We start from the raw sequence: 23,572 nt of genomic DNA, 5'->3' as shown, positions 1-23,572 counted from the left end.
TCCTAAAATTTCATGTGTTTTAATCATTGACAGGTATAGTGCACACTAGTGCCACTTTTTTGGCAGTGATGTAGTAAGGCCATGTAGATTTTCTTTTTTGTTCTTTTTAGTTGTACATGACAGTAGAGTGTATTTTGACTTATTTATACAAACAATGAGTACATCATCTTCTGATTGGGATCCCAGTCTTGTGGTTATACCTGATGTGGAGATTCACTGTGGTATATTCATAAATGTACATAGGAAAGTTAAATCAGATTTGTCCCACTGTCTTTCCTATTTCCTGTCCCCCTCCTTTCCTTCCCCTTTGTCTAATCTACTGAATTTCTATTCCCCTCCACTCCCTTGTATGTTAGTATCCACATAACAGAATATTCAACCTTTGTTTTTTGGGGGTATTGGCTTATTTTGTTTAGTCTCCAGATTCACCCATTTTCTGGCAAATGTAATAATCATTCTTTTTTAATGATAGAGTAATATTCCATTGTGTATGTATACCACATTTTTTTTATCGATTCATCTATTAAAGGGCATCTAGATTGGTTTCATAGCTTAACTGTTATGAATTGAGCTCTGCTATAAGCATTGATGTGGCTGCATCACTGTAGTATTCTGTTTTTAAGTACTATGTATATAGACCGAGGAGTGAGATAACTGTGTCGAATGGTGGTCCCATTCCAAGTTTTCTGAGGAATCTCTGTATTGCTTTCTAGAGTGGTGGTTTTTTTCTTTATTTTATTCTGTCCAACCTTCTAAGCTCCTAGGCCATTCTGAGAGTCCAATATTACATCCCACTAGGATGTCGTGTTTTTGTTTGTTTGTTTTAAACTGACCTCAAAGAGAAGCTGTGTGTCCACTTTCCTGGTCCTATGAATGGAGCAGTTTGGAAAGTAACCTTTTCTATTCTACATTCTTGACCCCTCCTAAAATTTCTGAACTTATCTCATGGAACATAATGTGTAAAAGTTTTTCCAGGGCATAGTCTTAGTAGAAGAACTGCAAGGCCATCAGGTAGATGAATTTAACTTTCAAAGTAATGCCAAATATTTTTCCAGAGTGTGTCACCTGAGGAAGAATACGACAGTTGAGATTGGATCCCAAGAAGTTGTAGTGGTGATGGTTGTGTTCTGTTTCACGTTTTTGTGTGGGAGGTGTGGGATTCAAGGATTGTTACTATTATTATTTTTTAGTATCTTGCGTAAACGTTGCATGTATTATTTTATGTCTATCAGTTATTACATAATAAAAATGCCCCCTAAGAAGGAATAAAGTTATCCAAAGTTTTATGAAATCCCTCAGGGGTCTTCTAAAGTATGTGGAAGAAATCTAGTAATTTTTTTTTCCTACAGGACAGTCAACTTTGTGTAGCTTGTGGGTTCCATATCCATGGAGTCAGCCAACCACAGAAAATACTTGGGGATAAATGGTCATGTTTGTACTGAATATATAAACAGACATTTTTTTCTTGTCACTATTCCCTACACAATATAGTATAAAAACTATTTGCAAAACATTTTTATTGTACACGATATTTTAAGTAATCTAGATATGACCTAGAGTATAGAAGTGGCTATGTGTAGTTTGCATGCAAATACTGCACCATTTTATGCAAGGGACTTAAGCTTCCATGGATTTTTATATCCAAAGGGTGTCTTGAAACCAACCCCGGTCAGATGCAGCACTGTTTTTGATGTAGTACCTGGTTCTATTTATATGGAAAGAGGCATGAAAGACACTGATCTCCTTTTACCTACCGCTTCAGCTTCAGCTGTCTGCAGGGCTCATTTGGGACTGTCAGGTATCAACAACTATTGTGTCTGCAACTTCCTCCAGGAGATATTAAGATTTAATTTAGATTGTCAGTCTTCAGCTGGCAGGCCCAAGGTGAGCTCTCAATACCTCTGTAATGTTAGCTCCATGGCCCTTTGTTGTTGCTATTCTTTGTAAAGAAGCCTTTTGCTTCTGCTGGAGGCTTGAGTCTTAAGGGTAGCTTTATCTCTGGAGAGTGAGAACCTTGCAGCCAGCTCAGGTCTCTTCTCAGTGCTCTTTGTCTTAAGATCCTGCCCCCCTCTCCCCTTCCCACTTATTGTTCTCATGTGAAAGTGCTGTATCAGATGTTTTTTTTAGTATCTAAGAATATTATTTTTTGAATGCTGTAATTTTCTGCCTCATACTTGGCTAGCTCCAAGGATCCCTTGGATGAACACGGCTACTTAAATCATTTTGTTTATCAGAGTAATTTTATTTTCTGAGTAAGACATTAATAAATTTTGCATCTAGAGAAGTAACCTCATGATGAATTCACTCTTGGGTGCCGTGGAACATTTCCGTGGCAGCCTGGGTGGCAGCAGGTGAGGGGAGTGGGCTTGCAAGGTCAGGAGGCAGGAAGGGGAGAGGTGCATAAGTTTGAAGGCCTAGGGATGGGGAATTTTTGATGATTATTTACTATTTGGTAACTCAGGCTTGAGGAGGTATAGGTGCCAGGGTCGTCTTGATCTTTGTGACTGAAACAAAGCTCTGGCTGGAGATACTGTACTTCCTTTATTGTTTCATGAAACTTGGGTGGAATTGTTTTCAGATCCCCAATTCACAAGTCTTTTAGCACGTCAGGGTCCAGCCCTACGATCCACACCAAAGATATAACCCATTTCCATGAGATGCGGAGTATTTCCTGTCTGCTTCCTCCCATCTCACAGTGTCATTTGTAGAGGCCAGGAATCTTGGCTACCAAAAAATAAAGAAAAAAAAAAAAAACTGACCTTTGATAGCATGAGGGAAGAAAGAATCCACTGGAAAGTCATCAGATAGTTCACAAAATGGCGGGGAGGTTATTTTGAGATTCTCAGTAGGAAAGTAGACTTGGACCCAGGAAGACGGACAGCAGAAGAGAATGCCAGGTTCCTTTCAGGACAGAGATGGGTCTTGGACCTGCGGTTACACAGCTGCCACAGGATGCTGTGCCGTTAACTCTGAGTCTTTGTCACTCTTTTGGGCGCATCAAATGGGTCCACTTGGATCACATGACTTACATCTTTGCTGCCAGGATCTAGGGACAGGCCACACTGTAGGCAGTCATTTTTGATGAGTGGCCTCAAGTCAACCAGCAGTATAGGCAGTTTCCTTTATAGTCATTTTGAGTGAAAGTCAAGGAATTGAGATGCAGAAAATATACCCAAAGTAACATTTTTTTTTTTGGCAGCCCTTTCGTGACTAATAATCACTGTTCCTGTTATTCTGCAACTACTTCTTACTGTGTTGTTGCTGCTAGTTAATGAGACATAGTACTTTTTTTGTAGCTATCAGATAAGTCTAATTAGCTTTATGATGATGTAGACCAGTGTTAGACCACATGAGCCTTTGGTTTTGCTAAATGTGTATGCAGCAACATTATCATCCATTGAGGAAAAGGGTATTAATGTAGCACAGAAATCAATATCAGTTATTGGGAAGAAAGAGGAATTAATCTACTTAGAACTCCAGCCAGCTTCTGTTACTGTTTTCATAAGTTCTTTGATGGCTTGTCATCATCCTAATAAAACTTGTATCCCACCATCCCTCGCCTCTCTTGGTCTCACTGGTCCCCCCTTCAGTCATTTCTACTCACTTTCCCCCCAACCACCACAGGGTCTTTGTGCAGACTCTTGGTTCCTCTTCCTGTTCCTCCTTCAGACCCCAGCTCAAGATTAATTTCCTAAGGAAAGTCTTCATATACTTCCTTCATGCCAGGACAGGTTAGAATCCATCCTTTCAGAGTACCAAACATATCTTTTCCATAGTATCAGTAATTACTGTTTTACATTTGTATGAGGGATTGATTATTAACTTGTGAATAGTTGATTAATGCCTATTTCAGGATAAGCTCAGTGGGAACAGGATTCTGTCTGCTTTTGCATAATATTCTATTCCTAGTGCATGGTAAATGAGGGAAATCAAATGTTGAGCAGAACTGAACAGTTGTTATCTGCAGTATAGAGCCCATGGTTATTCTTACGTAGCATCAAATGGTGACCATTTTTTGGTGAAATTATCAACTGATAGAAAATAATAAGTGAGTGACCCAAACTACTAAGCAAGACAATCAAAGAAATGAAGAATGAAGTGTTGGTGGTCTTAGAGGATATTTTGATAAAGCAAGACAGCAGAAGGCAGCACTCTTTCTGTTCAGATAGTGTTTTAGGGAAAAAATACAAGTAAGGGCATGTATTTTGATTTTGTTTTTTAGAGAATAATCCGTCACTTACAGACTGTTGGTTGAATTGACACCTGATGGTATAAACAGATAATTATAGATGGGTTTATTGGAGTAGCTTCTAGAACAGCATATTGTTTTCATCACTGACAGTCTCCCAGACGATTATTGCCTCACTCATCTAGAAGAACAGCTTTAGGGGCTTTGAAATACCATTTCTGTATTTGCATTTTGTGTTTATTATGGGGGAAAAGTGTACCTCCTTGTAGCACAGAAGAATTTATAGTGCATCCTGGTATACAGGAAAGACTAGTTTTGCTCCTCCTCCGGAAGGCCTAGTGATTCCAAGACACAGTCTTGTGTTTCTTTGCCACGCGTTTGAAAAGAGTTGAGCTGGCTAACAGTGTCCGTTAGGCAGGTAGGTATCTGGACACACAGGTGTAGCCTCCTCCTGTATTTTCTGAGTTCCTAAGCAGCAATCTATTGTATGGTTCTGGTCTAAAATACCTTCATATGACTAGGTTTGGTTCATGAAGGAAAAATGATGTTTTTTCAAGTTTGGAACTATTTCACGCTTACAGTGTGTTTTTCCCCCCTCAAGAATGTTATTTAATTTTAAATGTAAGAAGGTTCTATTTAAAGGTTTTCCCCCATCCTGTTGCTTTGTATGTTTGAGGAACAGATGGAATTGAAAGCGTGTGATGCTATAGGCAGGACTGAGGGCTGCTCAAGTGAGGGAATGTGTCCTCCTAGGGCGAGCATGTCAGAGGGTGTACGACTCAGCACCTGCCAACGTAGACCTGGATTGTTCATTAAAGATGGTTTAGTTTGCATTCTAGGTGATACCTTATGAACCAAGGATATCCATAGCCATACTATGACACCAAACTTTTCACTTTTATGGCCACGGATGAGTACAGGCATGCCATCTGAAGTTTGCTCAGTAGCCTGAGATTGAAGACTAGGGGACCAAAGAAGAAAGGTCGCCATGCACCATCAGCCAAGTGTCTTCTCTGAGAAACTGTGCATGTCCCATATAGGATGGTGGGAATATGTCCGTCAAAGTGGTAGGTGAGTGGCATGTGGCATCAGGATTTCAGCCAGGCGCTAGTAGCTGGCCTGCATCAAGGCTCATGTGAGTGGGCCATCTGGGGATCAGGAGCCTGTTCTGGGGCATAGAGTGTTAGAAGAAACTAGGCTGCTGCCATCTGCTGTGGTTCAGAATGGGTCCCCAGACTAGAGATACTGTCAGCTGGGGTAGCCTGGGAGAGGACAGGAAAGATGAGGCAAGGAGGACATTTTTATCTGATTTATCTTTTTAATCTTTTTTTTTAAACTGGTTGTGGTGTGTATTCTCACCAGTGGTGATAGATAGTGTTACATCACCTAGAGCGGCTAGTTTTGGCGATCACACTGCAGTATGGAGAAGAGCACCCAGAATGCAGAAGGACCCTCTAGACGCCACGGCCAGGACAAGAAACTGTCACACATTTTTTTCTGTACCCTGAATGTAGTTCCTAAGCTATTGGTAGAGGGGTTTTTTTTGGTTTGTTTTTGTTTAAGTCTCCTTTCCACAGTTGTTGTATGATTGACCAACTCCATTTCACTACTGGAGCCTCCTGTGTTCAGTTTCCTATTTCAAGGCAACTGTTTCAAGTCTTAATACAGTCTGGAAGGATGTGTTCGTGGAATGCTTAGTTTTCATGTAGAGGTGAGGAAAATTAGGAATCCTCAGGACACTTAATAGTGGGATCCAGACAAGTGACTTTCCATTCCTGTGTCTCGGGAATCTTCATCTATAAAATGATAAGACTGGAGGTGACTATTTCTGGGTTCCCTTCCAGTTCTAATAATAAAGTCCAAATGAATGGCATGGAAAAGAATTGCTCATTAGCACCTGTATGACAGCAGCTAGAGCAGCTCCTGAAGGTGTTGGGCCATGTGACAGTGCTGGGACCTGCCCCGACTCCCACATCGGCATCCTATCACTTTGCTGTTTCAGTGCGAGGGAATGTAATGTGAGGAGCCTAGGGAAAGCCAGAGAGCCTGTTATTAGGTGAACATTTCAACCATCTTCGATTCTGCAAGTAAACCGAAGGTGACCTCCTTTTGACACCTCCCACCTCCCCTAACCCTTCTAGGTCGCTGGATAGGGGTGCTTATTTATGCTTTGTCTTCTCTCCAGAGTTCAACTCAATCTTTGTGTGTGTGTGTGTTCGTTCTAATGGTTCCTTGATGTTTTCCAAGGAAAGAATGAGGCATCTTCCTAGACACCACTATTGTTCTCATTTGGAATCTGTGAGCTGTTCAGTTTATTGGTACTCTGAAAGGTGTTCACCATTATGTTATGGCAACAGAATTTCCTAATCTCTCTACCCATCACCCTCAGCTGAATGTGAGCGCTCAAGGTCAGGGGCCCGATTGTGTGTTTATTCCCAGCACCTCATACCTAGTTGCCACAGAGTAAAGATGTATTAAATTGAATTCCTCTCTCTGGGACTCTTCCTGAAGAGAAGTTAAGAAAGCTTTCCTGTTGACCATTAACTGTGACCCCTTTAAGAAGCCTTTCAGGGTTTATATATCAAATAGTGTCCCTATTTAGAGAAAGTGTCCAAAGGTGAAATACCAACTCCCAGCCTTCCAATTAGTTTGCCTTGTTAAGTTTTTCCTACAGTTTTGGTTGATTATAGAAGTCACCTTCATTTTCTGCTGAAGCATGTAGGGAAAGTCATTTTGTTCTTTTAAACAGTTGTTGCTCTCTGGGAGTCCTGCCTTTATATTATAGGAAGCAGGCTGTCTGCATAGGCTGGCTAATGTCTAGAAACAGCCCAGGCCTTAGAGCAGGGCTGGGGCTGGACGGAACAGCTGGTGTGTCTTTATGAGAGTGATTCTTTCCTGTTGCATCAAGTTGTGTATCTAGCACCAAGACCATAGGAGACAGTAAATATTGAAGGAGGAAAAGTCTTGTTCAGGAAATAGTTGGGAAGCCAGGTTGTTTAAGGTTGTTTAAGATGTGATATGTTGCAGGCATAGTCACAGCACCTTTGCTTATAGCAAAGGACTAAGCTAAATGTCCAGTAATATGACTGACAAATATAATACGTCCATATAATGGAACCATATGCAGCTGTTAACAGCGGGGTAGGGGGAGCTTTATATGTGATGATGTAGAATGATCATGATGATAAGGGGAAGAGCCAAAACCAGCAAGAATATATATCATGCTTCTACTTATTGTTGACCTGAGGAAAAGGGACAAATAGCATGTAAGGGAGAGTTCACTGTGAAAAGATGTATCTACAGTGGCAGCAGTTCTTATTTCTGGGCAAGGAGCTGAGCCACCAGTTTGGGAAGGAGACATAAATTTCACTGCATGCTTGTTCCTTAGCAGAAGAAACAAAACAAAACAAAACAGAAAAACAAATGCTTTGTGAAATCTGATAGAGAAGGGGGGTACTTGTTTTATAGTGAAGTAGTTTGCCTGTTCCGTAAGTGGTCTTTGAGTCCTGTTCTCTACCAGGGCCTGATGTAGGCTCTGAGATGCAGGTGATTTCAGACAGTGAGGAGTGTCCTGAAGAAGGTTGTGAAGAATGACTGGGGTGGAGAGAGGGAGGTAGTTTTAGACAGAGTGGCCAGATGAAGTCCCTTTGAAAAGGTCACCTTAGAGCTGACCACTGAGTGATGAGAAGCCAGCTACATGGGGGATCAGGGTGGGGACAACAGAGCTCTAGGCAAGAAGGGGGGGGGGTGGGTGATTCAGAAAAGCTTCAGAAAGGAGGCAAGCTCACTTCCCATGCACGGGTGAGAGGAAGCCACAGTCTGGAACATCAGCCTGGAATAAAGAGATGGTCCTGCCTGAAGAGACTGTAATATTGGCAAGTGGTGGGGATCAAACGTAGGTCTGCAGGGTGAGGCCGGAGCACCAAGGTCCTGAGCACTAGGGGTCCTTTCAGCTGTGCTGGTAGAGAAGGACATGTTCAGGGATGTGAACCATCTGCAGTTCCCTTCACTGTGTCTAGTTATGAATTTTATATTCTGGAATAGAGAATAGTGGCAAGGACAGAAGGATACTTTTTCCTTCCTGAACTGCAAAAAGGTTCATTACAGATTTTAAAAGGAAGGGACACCATAAAGAGCATATGCAGGAGACAGCACAGTGTGAGAGTTTGAGTCCAGGCTCTGTCAAAGCTTCCCAGGTGTACTCTACTCTCCTAACCTGTGCAAGGATTGCAGTACCATCAAAGCCACCTCACAGAAGTGCAAGTTTGAGACCCCAGTAAGATACTCTATTACTTCTATAAAGTTTTAGGTGCTGAATCCATGCACAGTTTTGCATGCCTGTGATCCCAGAGACTTGGGAGACTGAGGTAGGTAGATATCAAGTTTGAGGCCAACCTCAGCAACGTAAATTGAGACCCTTAGGGAATTAGTGAGACCCTGTCTCGAGATAATTAATAAAAAGTGCTGGGCATGCAGCTCAATGGTAAAGCATCCCTGGGTTCAATCCTTTGTACCAGTGAATAAATAAAAAGTTTTAGATGCTGAACAGGTGAAAATGGTTATTAGTAACGGTAGTCCAAGTATAATGCCAGTTGGACAGTCACTCAGTAAAGAATGGTACATTTTTGCTAAAATTCCCCAGAAATGAAGTTGGATATATAGATTACATTTCTCTATAAGGTAGCATGTGGTTTTCATTCTTTTTTTTTTTTTAAACCATTTTGATGGGGAAAAGAAAATTCAGTTCATCAGGAAACATACTCTTACTCCTCCTGATGTGACTGGCAGGTAGCCAAGGGTGTTTCTTCTAAACCAGTGCTCTCTGTTCAGAGCCTCTCTAAGGCTCTCCTATCTTGGACACAGTACTTTTTGAATTTTTAACCTTAGCTCTCTGCCAGTTCCTTTATGGTTCTACCTACCTTAGGCTTATTTTGGTTAAATAGAGGTTTGCCCATAGAATTGCCATATGCTTCAGTTAAGATGATTATAAATGGTGAGCTTTATTACGTTCTTATATTACACCACTTTTTATGTCTTTGGAACATGCTCTGTAAAGTACAGAGACACTACAGAATTTTAATTCCAAATGACAGTTATTCCGTGGCTCCATTACCAGGAAGAGAAGAAAGTGTACCTCAAAGTAGACAAAATGATGACATAGACTGAACTTTATGTCACCTTCTGGGGCAGCAGAGCCCCAAGATCTTTTAAATCCTACTGTGCCATTATTACACCAAAATTAGTCAGTGTCTTTGTCTTACATCATAGCTGAAGCCCAAGTGCTTCAGTGCCTGGAAAGGAAAGAGGTCTAAACGGGGGTGAGGGAAAGCCCCTCTCATGGGGCTGAAACAGAACGCGGAGCACAAGCACCAACTTTACCTGGGCTCACTGGCAGTGCAGGAAAACAGCCCAGAAGAGCTTAAGTAAGGCAAAAGAATGTCATATTATTTGGCTCTATACTATACAGAATTTGTAGTCGTGTCAAGGAAAAATTTCAATGTGAGGATGCAGTCTTCCCAGAGTGGTATTTACAAACTGTTTTTGTTATTAACACGGAAACTTCCTTTACCTGGAAGTTGTTCTTTCATGGATGGCCCTCTGCCCCTACGATGCCAGATAAGTCAGGCATTGCAATCTGGATTATTGTGCTGAAAGCTAACTTCATGTGTCAAGAACTAAAATTACCTTGTTTTCAACAGTGTTCAACTTGTAATGTTTCTGGATGGTTGCATGATCTTATGTACACGGACAGTGTTTAGGGTGCTTGAAAAAGCTGATTGCCCCTCATTGATCTGAGTTGACTTAATTGATCTAACTCTGAGCCATATTTAAAGTTGCCATGTGCTAATCCCCCAACTTTTCTGTATGACCGAGAAGTAGCTAACATCTTTCTTCTTCATTTGCCCACCAGCTGGCAATTCCTCTTTAAATATCTGGCTGTAGTAGTCTGCGGTCATCAGAGACATTTAATTCTTTGGAATAGCAGTACCATGTGAATGGCTGTTAAACAGAGTGTGGCCTGAAACAGAAAAGAAGGGAAAATTATTGATCATGGAGATGCTTTTGTAGCTGCCATCCTTTCACTAGCCTGTAATTGATTGAACCTTTTGATACCCTCAGCATTTTTTCACCCCTTTGGAAATTTAGCTTCTTTCCTGCCCCACATGGTGCCTTGCAGATTACTTGAGACTTTTATTTGTGGTATCTCTATTTTGTTGTTGACATTAATGAGCTTACTGCACAATATCACAAGAGAAATGGTGTTGCTATTTGAAATGTTAATGAATTGCTTGCCTGGCCGGTTGCCATTTGTTCCAGTGTGTGAAGATGTGTGTGTGTGTGTGTGTGTGTGTGTGTGTGTGTAATAGAGAGAAGAGTAGCAGGGGTGGGATTGCATTTTTTTTTTTTCCTCTTTGCAGCCAGTGACGTGAGCCGTGCCTGGAACAATCAGACTCGCTGCAAACGGGGTAGTTGAAGAAGCTGGGGAGGCAGCCTGGTGCCTCTTAAGCTAAGGCGGATCACAGCGCTCAGGAGCTGCTCAGGCACAACCGGCAGAGTCTCTCCAGCGTTAGAGCCTTGTATCGGGTGGAAAGTGCCTTTTTCTTTCTCCAAACCCCTTGTCTAGTGGACCTTCGAAATGATTGGCGTGAATAGTGTTCAGAGTACCAGCAAGGTACGGGTGAGGACCTCTGGTTCTGTGAAATATTCCCGGGAGGATTCTATCCGGCGGCAGTCCCACCGGTCAAAGTCTATGAAAATTTCCAACTCCTCAGAGTTTTCTGCTAAGGAGACCAAGGTAAAGAAATACTGTGTTAAACATTATTGACAGTGGTATGGTGGGGTAACAGCATTTGATACAGTCTCTGGTGTGTGATGTGCAGTGACAGACTGAGAAAGTAGCAGGGACTATAAAATGGCTCTAAGATAATCAGGTGGGATCCGGCAAAAGGTCTGGTACCTGAACTCCAAAGATTGCTGTGGTGTAGGTCAGGATTTGTACAGAGCCAGTTTGTAGAAGGGCAGGGGAGAAGCGATGCTCAGATTGCGATGACCGTGGGAAACGTGGTTGGCACCTTGGTCTTATTTCTAGTCTCAGGAAGGTTGCCTTGACAAATGGTTTTTCAGTGCAGCATATTTTTAGATCATCGGGAATGTAGGGATGTTATATGTGATTTTATCTTTCGGTGAGCTCCTTTTGCCTGCCTTCCCCCAGTCTCTCTCCCTCCCTCAATATGTGGAGCTCGTGTACAGTAGTGATCTTGCCCTGTTCTACTCCATTCTGGTCATGTTTATCCCCAGGTATGTGCAATTAGGAGAAATGCTTTCCATGTTCCTCACATGCGTGTACCGGTGCCATGCAGCCATTAAGCCACTTGTGTGTTTGCGGCCGTCTTTGAGATAATAAAATCTTTGTTCATGTGGAATGTGAGGGGAGTGATTACGTAGTGAAGTGGGCATTTACTACATGCAGCATATTCTTGAGATTCTTCCCACCACCATCTGTGTGAGCAGGGTACTCAGAAACACTCCCACTCCACAGGTTTAAAAATGGAATAATGGAATCATATCACAGAACTCTAGGACTGGAGATGGGCTGATTCTAACAGAGATTCCGAGGCTTGGTAATGTGCAGAGCCAGCTCCAGGAGTGGATCTCGGTGTCACTTCAGCCCTCTCATGGGCTCTCTCCAGACCCACCAAGTGACATCAGGCTTTTGCCCTCCCACCTTCTGCCACGGCCCTTGTCTCCTCCCTCCCAGTCCCCTTCCTTGTATGATATCACATTATTAAAAGTCTTTGGTAATAACAGGTTCCCCTCAAAATATGGCAGGCAGAGGAGGGTGGAGAATATCTTAGTGTAACTCTAAGAAATATGTTAGCTTTCCATCCACCCCCTTAGATGATGACACAGTGGAGTCTCACCCCATCAATCATTTGCAAATTGTTTGGCTCCATCAACTCTTCAGATGTGGCTGCTACTTCCTCAGGTTTTTTTTTTTTTTTTTTTTTAAAGCAATAGGTTTAGGAATAAACATGTGCCTCCACAGTCTTTTAATGTGACCTCAATGGAATATATTGGTTCCCACCAAACTATCATGAGATATCCTTTGGCATGCTGACTGTGGTCTCCTGCTGAGATAGACCCCAGGGTTTAAGATGGTGTTAAGTAATCAAATGTGTGTAGGCATATATGTGATTTTAGCATAGCTCTCAAATTTGCTTCTCTAAGGAGCACTAGCTGACACCTCTGGATTTTGTTGTGTACATCTTAATGCACCTTGTACTCATAGCATTGCAATCAGAGGCTGTGGGAAATCAGAGGTCAGGATCATGAATGCTGTTCTAGTCCTGTCACGCATTCTGATAATACAAGTGCTTGGTTATTAGTGGGTTTGTCCAGAATTAGGGTTGGTGTTATGGCATGTGGAAGCCAACCCTGGTAGCAATGGAGCAGGTTCTCCACTGCCTTCTCTATTTGTCACACAGCATAGGTATTTCTGTGTCTGATAGGGGTCTATCCAAGAGAAGGCCAAGCACTTTTTTTTTTTTTAAATATTGCAGACCTTGCAAGGAGTCAACAGTATAAGAGGCACCTAGTAGAATTATGGTCAGGAGGCTGTTACATGATACTCTGGAGATTATATCAGTTTTTTTTTTTTTTATTATTGTTTTAGAGGCATGTATGGTGTCTAAGTCCTGGGATGCATATACAAGCTCCCAATATCTGACAGATTTTTTTTTTTTTTAAGAATTATGTAGTCTTTTAAAATGGAACACCAAAAGTAACTAATATAGAATTGTTAGAACAGGAAATTAGGTTGACTGAACTTCGTCATTTATTAGCCATTTTTGTCCCCCAAATGAAGTAAACTGGATAACACATAGGCTGTATACTGAGTTAGGGAACCCAGTTGTATTACAGACATGTCTAAATACAAGGCAACATGTATTCTTACCCACAGTGTATACATTTTACTCCAAGTGTCAATAGAGTTCTCATTTACCTTATGCCTAGGAGTACTTGCCTAGTGCTTAAAAACAAATCGGGGTTTCTTCCTGCTAATCATGTAAATAGTGCTTTTTTCCTGATTCCATAAAAAATGTAGGCTGTCTAATCTGTTAATTAGAAGAAATTTTTCTCCTCTGACCCCAACCCCCATTTAAAAACAGTGGTACAATATCACTAATTCATGATACACTTGGGGTTTAGTGTTCTCTGAAGAACTCTGCCTTGGTCTTTCTAGAACAGAATGGGTGTAATCATCATTTCTCCTTTTCAGAGAGTTGGAATTATTGCATGCTTCTTATTCCCTTCAAACTTTCATGTCTGTAGCTTTGTTTTACTTGCCATTAAACACAAAATGGTTTATTTAAATATCGATTCATCCATAATTCTCACTTTTCATCTTGTTTATTAATTTTTTGTTCTTCATTTGAGGCAAGTGTTAAAGAACTTCTTAAAGAATTGGATACAAGTTGTCTTTAATTTTCGTGAAATACTTTTAAAACTATTTGATCTAATTATTTTAAATAAAGAAAATTGAATTTTTTAAAATCACTTGTGGCTCATATTGACAGTCAGAAGCATGTCCTTTAACATCCTAAAATACAACTTCTATATGTTGTTTTCTTTAAAAAATGATTGTTTGTGTGAACTCTTTATCCTTTAAAGTGTTTTAATCCTGTTATTTCTTCTGGAGAGTGTGATTTTTATCCTTGTCTAGATAATAGTCCTTACCTCAAATTCTGAAGCAGATAAAATGGGAGAGACCAACACAAATGTTTTGGAAGAGGTTTTTTTTTTTTTTGTATTTTGTAAAAACTAGCATTCATTGTTAAAATTCATTAAGTCGGACTTTGACTTTAGCCATTTATTAGTTAAGAGTATGGTGGCCACAAGGGGCAGTACAGACCTGCCTGCTGTCAAGCCTAGCTGGTTGCTCTGCCTTGGACAGAAGTAACATTTTGGAATCAAATTTTTAAAAGTGGAGTACTCCAGAATTCGGAGTTATGCAGTATACCATGTTGATTTTAAATTATTTTAAAATTTGTGTTTAGTGGGGGGGGGGGCGTGCTGGGTATCAAACTCAGGGCATACGTTCTCCCAAGAACATGTTGATTCAAGCCTCAGTTCTGCCAGATGTTTTGATAGTTTTCCTCTGAATCCTGTTACAGCTGGTAAATCAATAATTTTGGTATTTGCTTAGTTTGTAATTCGAATGAGGCTTGAAACATAAATCTCTAAAAGTTAGTGTTGACAATCTTTTTCCCCTTTCCCATCTTTTGCTTTGGCACCATATGTTTGGATGGGGCTGGGGGCAAGTCTCATCCTGATGTTTTTGTTTCTTTATGTGGTTGAGGGTGAAAATAACATGCATGGTTGAATCCTTGAGGCATTTTTGGAGGAAGAGATGAGGCTAGAGATCCATTAAACTCCTGGTACTTGGGTGGTGCTGAGTGAAAGCATGGTCTTTCTAGGCCAGGATGCCACTCAGGTCTAGCCTGGATTTTGCTTACTAATTAGCATGGTGCACCTAGACAAGTCACTTTTCCTCCTTGAGACACATCCATAAATTCGGAGATTGGAAAAATCATATATTTCTGTGAGCAGTGTAAATTTTAGAAATCTTGAAGAGATGAGTAGGGTAATTTCTGCTCTAAAACAAACCTAAAGATTAAGTCAAGGGAGATGAGTTTTGAATAAACCTCTTCCTGTACTAGTAAGAGATGTTAACCATAGCCATGTGAAAGAAAAATGGAAGTGCTTTGCTCCAAAACACTGCTTAGGGAATGTCTAATTCATCGCTTCGTAAAACAGAAGCAAGTTGAAAAGCACCATCAACTCTATTCTCTCCATTCTGCAAAGGCTTTGCTTGCTGTTTCTCCAGCATGGTTAGGTAAATGCTAATCACTTCTCCCTCTGAGAGTCAAATCCAGCCACAAAAGAACCCCAAGAAATCTTTACAAGGCCCTTTGCAACCCTGAAGTTTTAGTGGGAGGTTTGCAGAGTGCTGGCTTTCTCTCCTAGGTCACTTTCATTCTTCAGGCTAAGGCTAGAGCCTGGAAAGCAGATACTGGTCAAATTCTGGATCGTTCATATTTGCTGATTTAAAAATGTATGTCTCATGTAATTTGAGAGAATTGTAGAAATTCGAGAGAATTGGAGAAAACAGTGACTTAAATTTTTTTTGAAAGTGTATTTATGTATTTTTTAATTCTTAAATTGCAGCACAACATCCTTTAACCTTGTAAATTCACCTGTTAACTCTTTTCAGAGAGAGAAAGAACACTTGAATTGTTAGGTCCACCTATCAGGAAACCTCTGGCACTAGTTATAACGCTGGCAGGTTGAGGGAGTCAGAGAAGAGGTGTCTTTTACCAAGTAAATCTAGTAGGGATGAAGACAGTTTCATCACCAGAGCTGTTTTTCTTTTATTGATCCTACTCTTAATCCCCACTTCTTGTGTTCCAGGAGGTTATGCTCTTCCTACAGGTGTGCTTCTGCCAAGTGAGCACATCCTGATGTCTTCCCAGAGAAGATTTTCAGAGAAACCTGGCTCCTTTGGGAAACTAGTGCTGCAAGCTCTATCATTGCCAACAGCTGTGTTGTGTATCCCCCTTATGACTTGAATCAGATTTTTTTTCTTTTTCTTTTCTTTTTTTTTGAGTTACAAAGGTAGCAGAATGACTTGAATTGTGTTGCCGGAGTTCTTGAATGTGCTTCCCTCCAAGTTCTCTTCTTTCCCCTATGTTCTTGCTTTTTCTGTGATTTTCTCAGGTTGTACAAATACTAACACCTTTAAAAAAAATTATTGGTGCATTATAAATATATGCAACTGTGGGTTTGTTGTAACATATTATACATTCACACGATATAACAGTATAATTTGGTAAGTTAGCACCTTTTTTTGGGGGGAGGGGGATGTACAAATGATTGTTTAGGAGTACATGTTGAACAAACTATGTTCCTGATGGAGTGACACTTGTTGACCTGAATGTAATTAAACGCACACCTCCACCATTTCACTGTTTACCATTTTCACTTGAGTAAAGTGCAAGTCTTGTTAGTTTGGTTTGAGTGTCTCTAAAATAACTCCCAACGCCATTCTCTGTTCTTGCCCTGTTCCCCTGATTGTTATCAAAAGCTCCATCCTTGTCCCCAATACCAACCCAATAACCAGGACGTGTTTGAAGAAAAGGAAAAAAAGGGATTATTGCTTGCTAGCAAGGAAAAGCACAGGGGACTCCTGTTCCGGAGGCTGTGATTCTGTCTATGGGGGGAACAGTGGGCTTTTAAAGAGGTGATTCAAAGGCTACATGTTCTTTGTGGGAGTTGTAATTCACTTGTTAATTTGGGAGATAGTAATTTCTGAGATCTTCTGGTGCCATTCCCAAAGTCTGAATTACTTCCTTCCTGTGTTGGGTGTGTGCTCAAGGACAGATAACTCTGCCTAGGTTGGGAAAGAAAAGTAATCCTGTTTCCCCAAGATTAAGAAGGGAAAGAGGTAAAAAAGTGGGGAGGGGGTGGAGAGAAACATGTCTTAGTAAGTTGTGGGCTGGGGCTGGGAGCTCAGTGGCAGAGCGCATGCCTAGCACATAAGAGGCACTGGGTTCAATTCTCAGCACCACATATAAATAAATTAAATAAGGTCCACCAACAATTCAAAAAATAATATTTAAGTAAAGCATTAAAAAATATTACAGTGGCAGAGCAGCAAGGGCTGTATTCAAAGCATAAGATGGCCCACTGTTAAATTATGAGTAGGCTCTGTCTCCATGCATCCTTCCAGCAAGGAAGTCCTAGGGCAGGTGTTCCAGAAATCCCATGCAGTATTTGGACATTGTGAAGAAGGTGCTGGTTCATGCTATCATAACCTGGCAAGCTGGTGTTAATACCTGTGTCTGAACCAAGGGAAGGGAAGAGAAAAATCTATGAAATATTGACAGGAGTCAAAGGAGGAAAAGGTAGTCATACTGAAGATCAGGGAGGTTAGTGGGGAGGACTAGAGTCTCTCATTTTTCAGGACAGTGCCTTTCCTTCAGTGCAGCCTGTTAGATCACACCTGGTCTTGGAGTTCAGGGATTACATTCATCTTAGAATCTAAGAAAAAAGTTTTAGAAAATGTTTTCTATTCCCTCATTTGTAGTGATGCTGAGCAAGATGGCTTCATCCTTAGTAATCTATCCTGACATTGTTTATTTTAATTAAGATTTTTATATTTTGCCCTATTCAAACAGATGCTTTTTCATTACTTTTTAAAAATCTGGTCTACTGTGTTGTAGTAATAGGACATTCAATATACCTGTTTGAGTGGAGAGATCATCTGATTTTGGTGGATTTTCTCTCTTTTTTTTTTTTTTTTTTTTTGTGCCAAGGATTGAACCCAGGGATGCTTAACCACTGAGCCACATCCCCCAGCTTGCCTCCCCGCCCTTTTTAATGTTAAGAGACAGGGTCTCACTGAGTTACTTAGGGCCTCCCTAAATTGCTGAGACCGGCTTTGCATTTGTGATCCTCCTTCCTCAGCCTCCCAAGCCCCTGGGATTACAGGTATGCGCCACAGTGCCCGACTTTGTGGATGTTCTTATTTTGGTAGTTGGGAATGCTTCATGTTGAAGTTATATGAGAGCACTGGGGAGCCTTCTCTTCCTCGCCTGAGTCTTCTCGTGACTGGCTGCTGTTGTAGTCTAGTTAAGCTTTAGAATGTGAAGCGCCACACACAGCACTGGAGACACCAGTATGCTCATCATTGCTGAGTTCAGATCTGTTGAGCCTGGTGCTTGTTTGATTTCAGTAAATCAGATTAGATTATACAGCTGTCCCGGACAGTTCGATCTCCTCCTTGCACTCGGATGAAATTTACTAAAATCATCTTCAACTCTGTGGCATAGAAGTCTACTAGGGTACACCATGGCATTTACTATAAGCAGTAAGACCTTCTCTAGAGTCCAGAGCCCCAGCAGCTCATGACAAGGAAATGAATTCCTTTTACCAATTTTTGACTCGCAAGGCTGGGTCCTTTTTCTCTCTTGGAATAGTAGAATCGATAACAAGATTGAGCGTGGATTGAACAGTGAAGGAAACTTTTATTCTTAGCCAGGAATAGGAGAAGTGGAAGATGAATTCTCAAATCCACTTCCCAAGCCTTAAGGGCTAGGAGGTGGCAGATATGATAGAGGAGAGGGAAGGACAGGCTAATAAAGTGAGGAATATTCATGTTTTGTTTTTTCTTAGAATGGAGCTTTTCCCAGTATTCACTTCTGTTGTTCCTTTTTTGGGCCTTTTAGATCCTTGCCATGGTTCGGAGAGAATGTGTCATTTAATGTGCAGATGTGAGGATGAAGGTAGAGATTGTCATACTAGACTCTGGTGGCCCTCTCAGATCCAGCTGATTTTAGCTAGATCACCTGAAAAGGAACTCTGGCCTCAGACAGCCTATCCTCAAATATAAGCAAGATTAGGGTGAGTTAGAAGTTCAGCTTGCCCCGCCCCCCAGTACAAAATTGGGGCAGGGTAACAGTCCTACTGATCTCCCAGATAAGTGCTCTTGAAGGGTGGGACCCTACCTAACAAGCTGTGGCTAGCAAGGAAAGGGCTTTCAGAGAAACTGCTCCTTATTGGCCCCAAGAGGAACAGGTAAAATACCAGTATGACACTTTCCTTCCCCAGTGCGCTTTCTTAAGTTTTTAAAAAATTTTTATTTATATATGATAGTGGAATGCATTACAATTCTTATTACACATATAGAGCACAATTTTTCATATCTCTGGTTGTATACAAAGTATATTCATACCAATTTGTGTATTCATACATGTACTTTGGAATAATAAGGATCATCACATTCCACCATCATTTCTAACCTCATGCCTGTTCCTTTCCCCTTCAACCCCTCTGCCTTATCTGGAATTGGTCTATTCCTCTCATGCTCCCTCTCCCTATTCCACTATGAATCAGCCTCCTTATATTAGAGTAAACATTTGGCCTTTGTTTTTTGGGGATTGGCTAATGTCACTTAACATTATCTTCTCTGACTCCATCCATTTACCTGCAAATGCCATGATTTTATTCTCTTTTATTGCTGAGTAATATTCCATTGTGTATATATGTCACACTTTCTTAAAAACAGGTAAAATAGAATGGCCTTTCAGAATACTTTCATTATGATTGGGCAGTGTCACAAGGGACATTTTGTATGCCTCATCAGCCTCCTGCTGTGATCTGAGGCTATGATTAAGTGGTACTTATATACAGCAAGAACTTAACTCTTAAAGTTAGAGCTTAAGGGAACAATACTCTTCTATCTCTATACCCACAAAACTCAACAAAATGACAGTGGAATTCATGGGTCTTCAAGGACATGGGCAAATGAGAGGGTGCCCTCAAGATGTCAGGAATTGTTGAAAGATGGAAAGCAGATAGCCTAGTTAACTATTTTGGCACCCCAGGGTAAGCTGAAATCCAGGTGCCTGTAGACTTGGAAGCAGGGGACTGATTTGCCCCCACAGAACCCAGGGGAGGCCCAGGATGGAGAGCGCTAGGTACCTCTCAGGGCAGCGGGTCAGAACAGGAGGATGCTCTTCAAGACTAAACTTAGTCACTGGGTCTCCTAGATGCCTTCTCCTAATATATGTCACCAAGTGACCCTTCCCCCAACATTTTCTCCTCCAGCTGAGTTTAACCAGAGGCATTGGATTTAGGAGATCAGACTTAAGGCCTGCAGTTGACCTCATGTTGAAAACAGGATTGTGAAAAAAACACTTCACCAAGGAAGACTCTTTTCTCACTCCTCCCCCATGTTGTTTTCCTCATTTACTTGAGGAAGTAGAAGACATGGCACCCAGGGCATTAAATAGTGCAGATGGATGGGGAGGCCCAGGATAATGGCAAAGGGAAGCCTTTGGACCACAGCTGTGCAGGAGCTGGAAACCAGGCAGTCCCAAGGAGTGGGAGCAGGAGGATTCCTGATGGAGCACATGCTTGCAGGGCTGCAGAGAGGAGATGTGCAGAGTGTGGAGGAGAACAAGAGGTGGGTTGATAGTAAACAAGATAAAACATGGCAGCAAAATGAAATGCAAGAAGTTTAGCTAAAAGGGAATGTAGCTTAGTGTACTAACACCCAGCCCAGGCAAGAGTAGGACCTATGTGGTCATAACATGGACACTGAAGATAGAGGAGTCTGCAAATTGTGAGACCATTTTACTAGATTTGGAGGGAGAAGAGTGTGTGTGTGTGCGCGCGCGCGTGCGCTCCCACTCACACGAGAGAGCTTTGCAGTCTTTTTTGTTTTTTCAGAGTTTCACAGCTATGAGTTCATAGTGCATATTGAAAATAGAAAACCCAAAAAAGGAGGTTACCACTGACAGTAGAGTTTAGAGTTGTTTTCATTATATATCTTTTGGTGATTTGAATTATGTAAATGATATATATCCATTGGCTTGAAGATTTTTTAACACAAATAGACTAAACGCCATATATAGGTACATGTGAGACCCAAGTAATTTCGAGTGACTAGAATGGTTTGTGACTCTCATTTCACTTTGTGTTTCGCAAATATGAGACAATAGGGTTCCCTTTAAAAAGTAAAAAGTTGGGGGCTGGGATGTGGCTCAATCGGTAGCACGCTCGCCTGGCATGCCTGCGGCCGGGTTCGATCCTCAGCACCACATACAAACAAAGATGTTGTGTCCGCAGAAAACTAACAAATACATATTTTAAAAAAAATTCTCTCTCTCTCTCTCTCTCTCTCTCTCTCTCTCTCTCTCTTAAAAAAAAAAGTTGAATCCTTTTCAAGACTGTCCTCCAGCACTTACGGGTCTAGAACATATTTTGCTGCTAGTTACAAATATTAGTGATACTGGCCATTTCTGGAGAAAGTTTCTTATTCTCAGCTTGTCCATGCTACTTTTTTGATGGAATGATAATAATAGTAGTTTTGTTCTTTAAAAAATTTTTATTTTCTTTCCTAGCAAAATGAAATACTGGCAATTCTGTGTAGATCCCCAAAACTTCTTTTGATAATTTTCTTGTTTATGAAATCTGAAAGCCTAGTATTTGCTGAATTAGACTATTTAATTTGGCTATATTGATTGTCATGGATAAAATCTATTTCCATTTGGTTTGTCTTCATTGCTTTGTCTAATGCATGGAAATGACAGGGAACAAATGCCAGGCCTAGTGTTCTTTCTAAATGTCAAAGCCTCTAGGGATTTTTTTTTTTTTTTAAAAACAAGCCATTTATTAAAAAGGACTCTGCTTGTCACCCAACTTTTTTTTTTTTTTTAAACTGGGCACATTAACTTCATCATCATGTTCATAATGATTAAATATATTTAATCATTTTCCTCAGCTATTTAAGAAATACTGCAATGATTTACAAGGTCATTTGAAATTTGTTCTTATGTTCTCAGATAATAAAGCATTCTTTCAACTTAGGGTATATGCCTGCTGTTCTCAATCATAAAAAAGACTTATCAATGAGAGGGGTCTAACAACAGATTATAGTAAGTACAATCCAGAATCATCTTTGAAAATATAGTTATCTCTCTCAACAACATGAATTATCTATCCAAACTGAGGTGTTTTTTGTTCTTTTTTTGTTTGTGTTTTTTTTAATTTACTGGGCATTGAACCCAGAAGTGCTTTACCACTGAGCCACTCCACAGCCCTTTTTAATTTATTTATTGACAAGTCCTTGCAAAGTTGCCAAGCTGGCCTTGAACTTGGAATCCTCCTGTCTCAGCCTCCCAATTTGCTGGGATTTATAGGTGTTTGCTTCTGTGCCCAGCTCGAGATAACTTTTTGATAAATAAGTGACACTTTCAAATGATCAAGCTATAAAACTTTAAAACAAAATCAGTCAATGACTGTAATCACAATGAACTTGGGACTCAGGATGTTCACACAGGTCAGAGAATAGTGACATATGCTGAAGAATACCCTGGCAGTTAACCTTTCATCATCCCTATATGGAATAAGGTGTTTGCTAAGACTTTAATTGCATAAACTTCTAATAGAAGCTTTCAGGTTCTAAGGGTTTCTGCTTTTAAATCACATCCACAAAATGTTTTAGGACACTCGTTTTTAATATCTACTTAAAATCCTCTGGTGGTTACCCAACATGCACAAAATAAACCCCTACTATGCTCTAGACCCATGTGACCCACTTACCCATTTCCCCGTATGCACAGCAAACTGGGTCCACTGGGTCCCCACAACCAGCCTATTATGCAGGCCCACCCAGCACAGCCATGCCCAGGGACTGCTTGCTCTGTCACTCACCTGTGCACGGCTGCTGCTCTTATTCATGGCCTAGGTCTCCTTGTAGATAGGGTTTCTGTGACCAATCAGTCTAAGGCTGCTCTTTTGAGTTATATTATTTTAATTACCTTCTAATAATTATTTGTTGATCTACCAGAAAATGACAGGATTGTTATTATCTGTTTAATTCCTCTTTCATCTGTTTCACCTTAGCTGAAAGCTAAGTTCTTCATGTTGTTCCCCACTGGATTCTCCAGCCTAGATTAATGTCTGTCAGATAGTAGACTTAATAAGTATTGACTGAGTTAATGGGTTCAAGAGGAGATTTATACTACTAAAAGTGTTAGTACTGTTACACTGTGCTTATCTACATTAGAAACATGAATTATTGTCTAGTGGTTATAAAATACTTTATACTATATTGTGCTAGTGCTGATAGTATACTATATAGTAAGAAAATGGGGCTGGGATTGTGGCTCAGCATGGGTGGGACCCGGGTTTGATTCTTAGCACCACATAAAAAATAAAGGCATTGTGTTGTCCATCTACCAAAAAAAAAAAAAAAAAAGATATTCATCCTCTCTCTCTCCCTCTCTCCCTCTCTCTCTCTCTCAAAAAAAAAAGGAAAATGCATTCTAATTACTATCTAGTAGTTATAAAAATACTTTCCCTTTATATTAACAAGTCCTGATAAAATATTTGTTGTGGTCATTGTACAATAGAGTAATATAATAAAGATGAATTAAGCAAGGAGTGTCATATAGGCCCTCGGAGCAGACAGATCATAAAGAGTCAGTGATGTGTTAAAGGAGAGTTTACACTGCTGACCATCAATTTGTGTAGACTATGATTGGAAATGTTCTTAACTGTGAACTTCAGATATCTTTCCCTGGGAAAACATTGTTTCTAAATAAACTAACAGGTCCTGAGCTGATATAACAATGTAAAAGACAAAGAAATGATATGGACAGCATTGTTTCACTTTACTGATTTATATATATTTTTTAACAATAACAAGGCACTTATTGGAATTGTAAAACTTAATACCATTGACATGTTAATTAAAGTGTGTGTGCACGTGTGTGTATGCATGCACAAATAACCTGTACATATGCTATCAGTATT

General features: G+C 40.6%; 1 protein-coding gene across 13 annotated transcripts in view; it reads left to right on the top strand.

Annotated features, from left to right (window-relative positions):
- The window catches only part of Psd3 (pleckstrin and Sec7 domain containing 3), a 564,781-nt gene that overhangs the window by 409,843 nt on the left and 131,366 nt on the right, over positions 1-23,572 (top strand). The window contains exon 1 of one of the 13 annotated variants that reach the window (XM_058580406.1): positions 10,592-10,985. The exons of the other annotated variants lie outside the window; for them this stretch is intronic. Coding sequence (XP_058436389.1) covers positions 10,827-10,985 — 159 coding nt within the window. The 5' untranslated portion in view covers positions 10,592-10,826. Of the gene's footprint in view, positions 1-10,591; positions 10,986-23,572 lie in introns of those variants that run through there. 13 annotated transcript variants of the gene reach the window in all.

Source organism: Marmota monax, unplaced genomic scaffold, assembly GCF_021218885.2.
Source record: "Marmota monax isolate L192 unplaced genomic scaffold, Marmota_monax_Labrador192_F-V1.1 WCK01_AAM20220418_F8-fsc00040, whole genome shotgun sequence".
NCBI classification, from domain to species: domain Eukaryota; kingdom Metazoa; phylum Chordata; class Mammalia; order Rodentia; family Sciuridae; genus Marmota; species Marmota monax.
The sequence above is the reverse complement of the archived record's forward strand: the minus strand, read 5'-3'. Positions and strand labels throughout refer to the sequence as shown.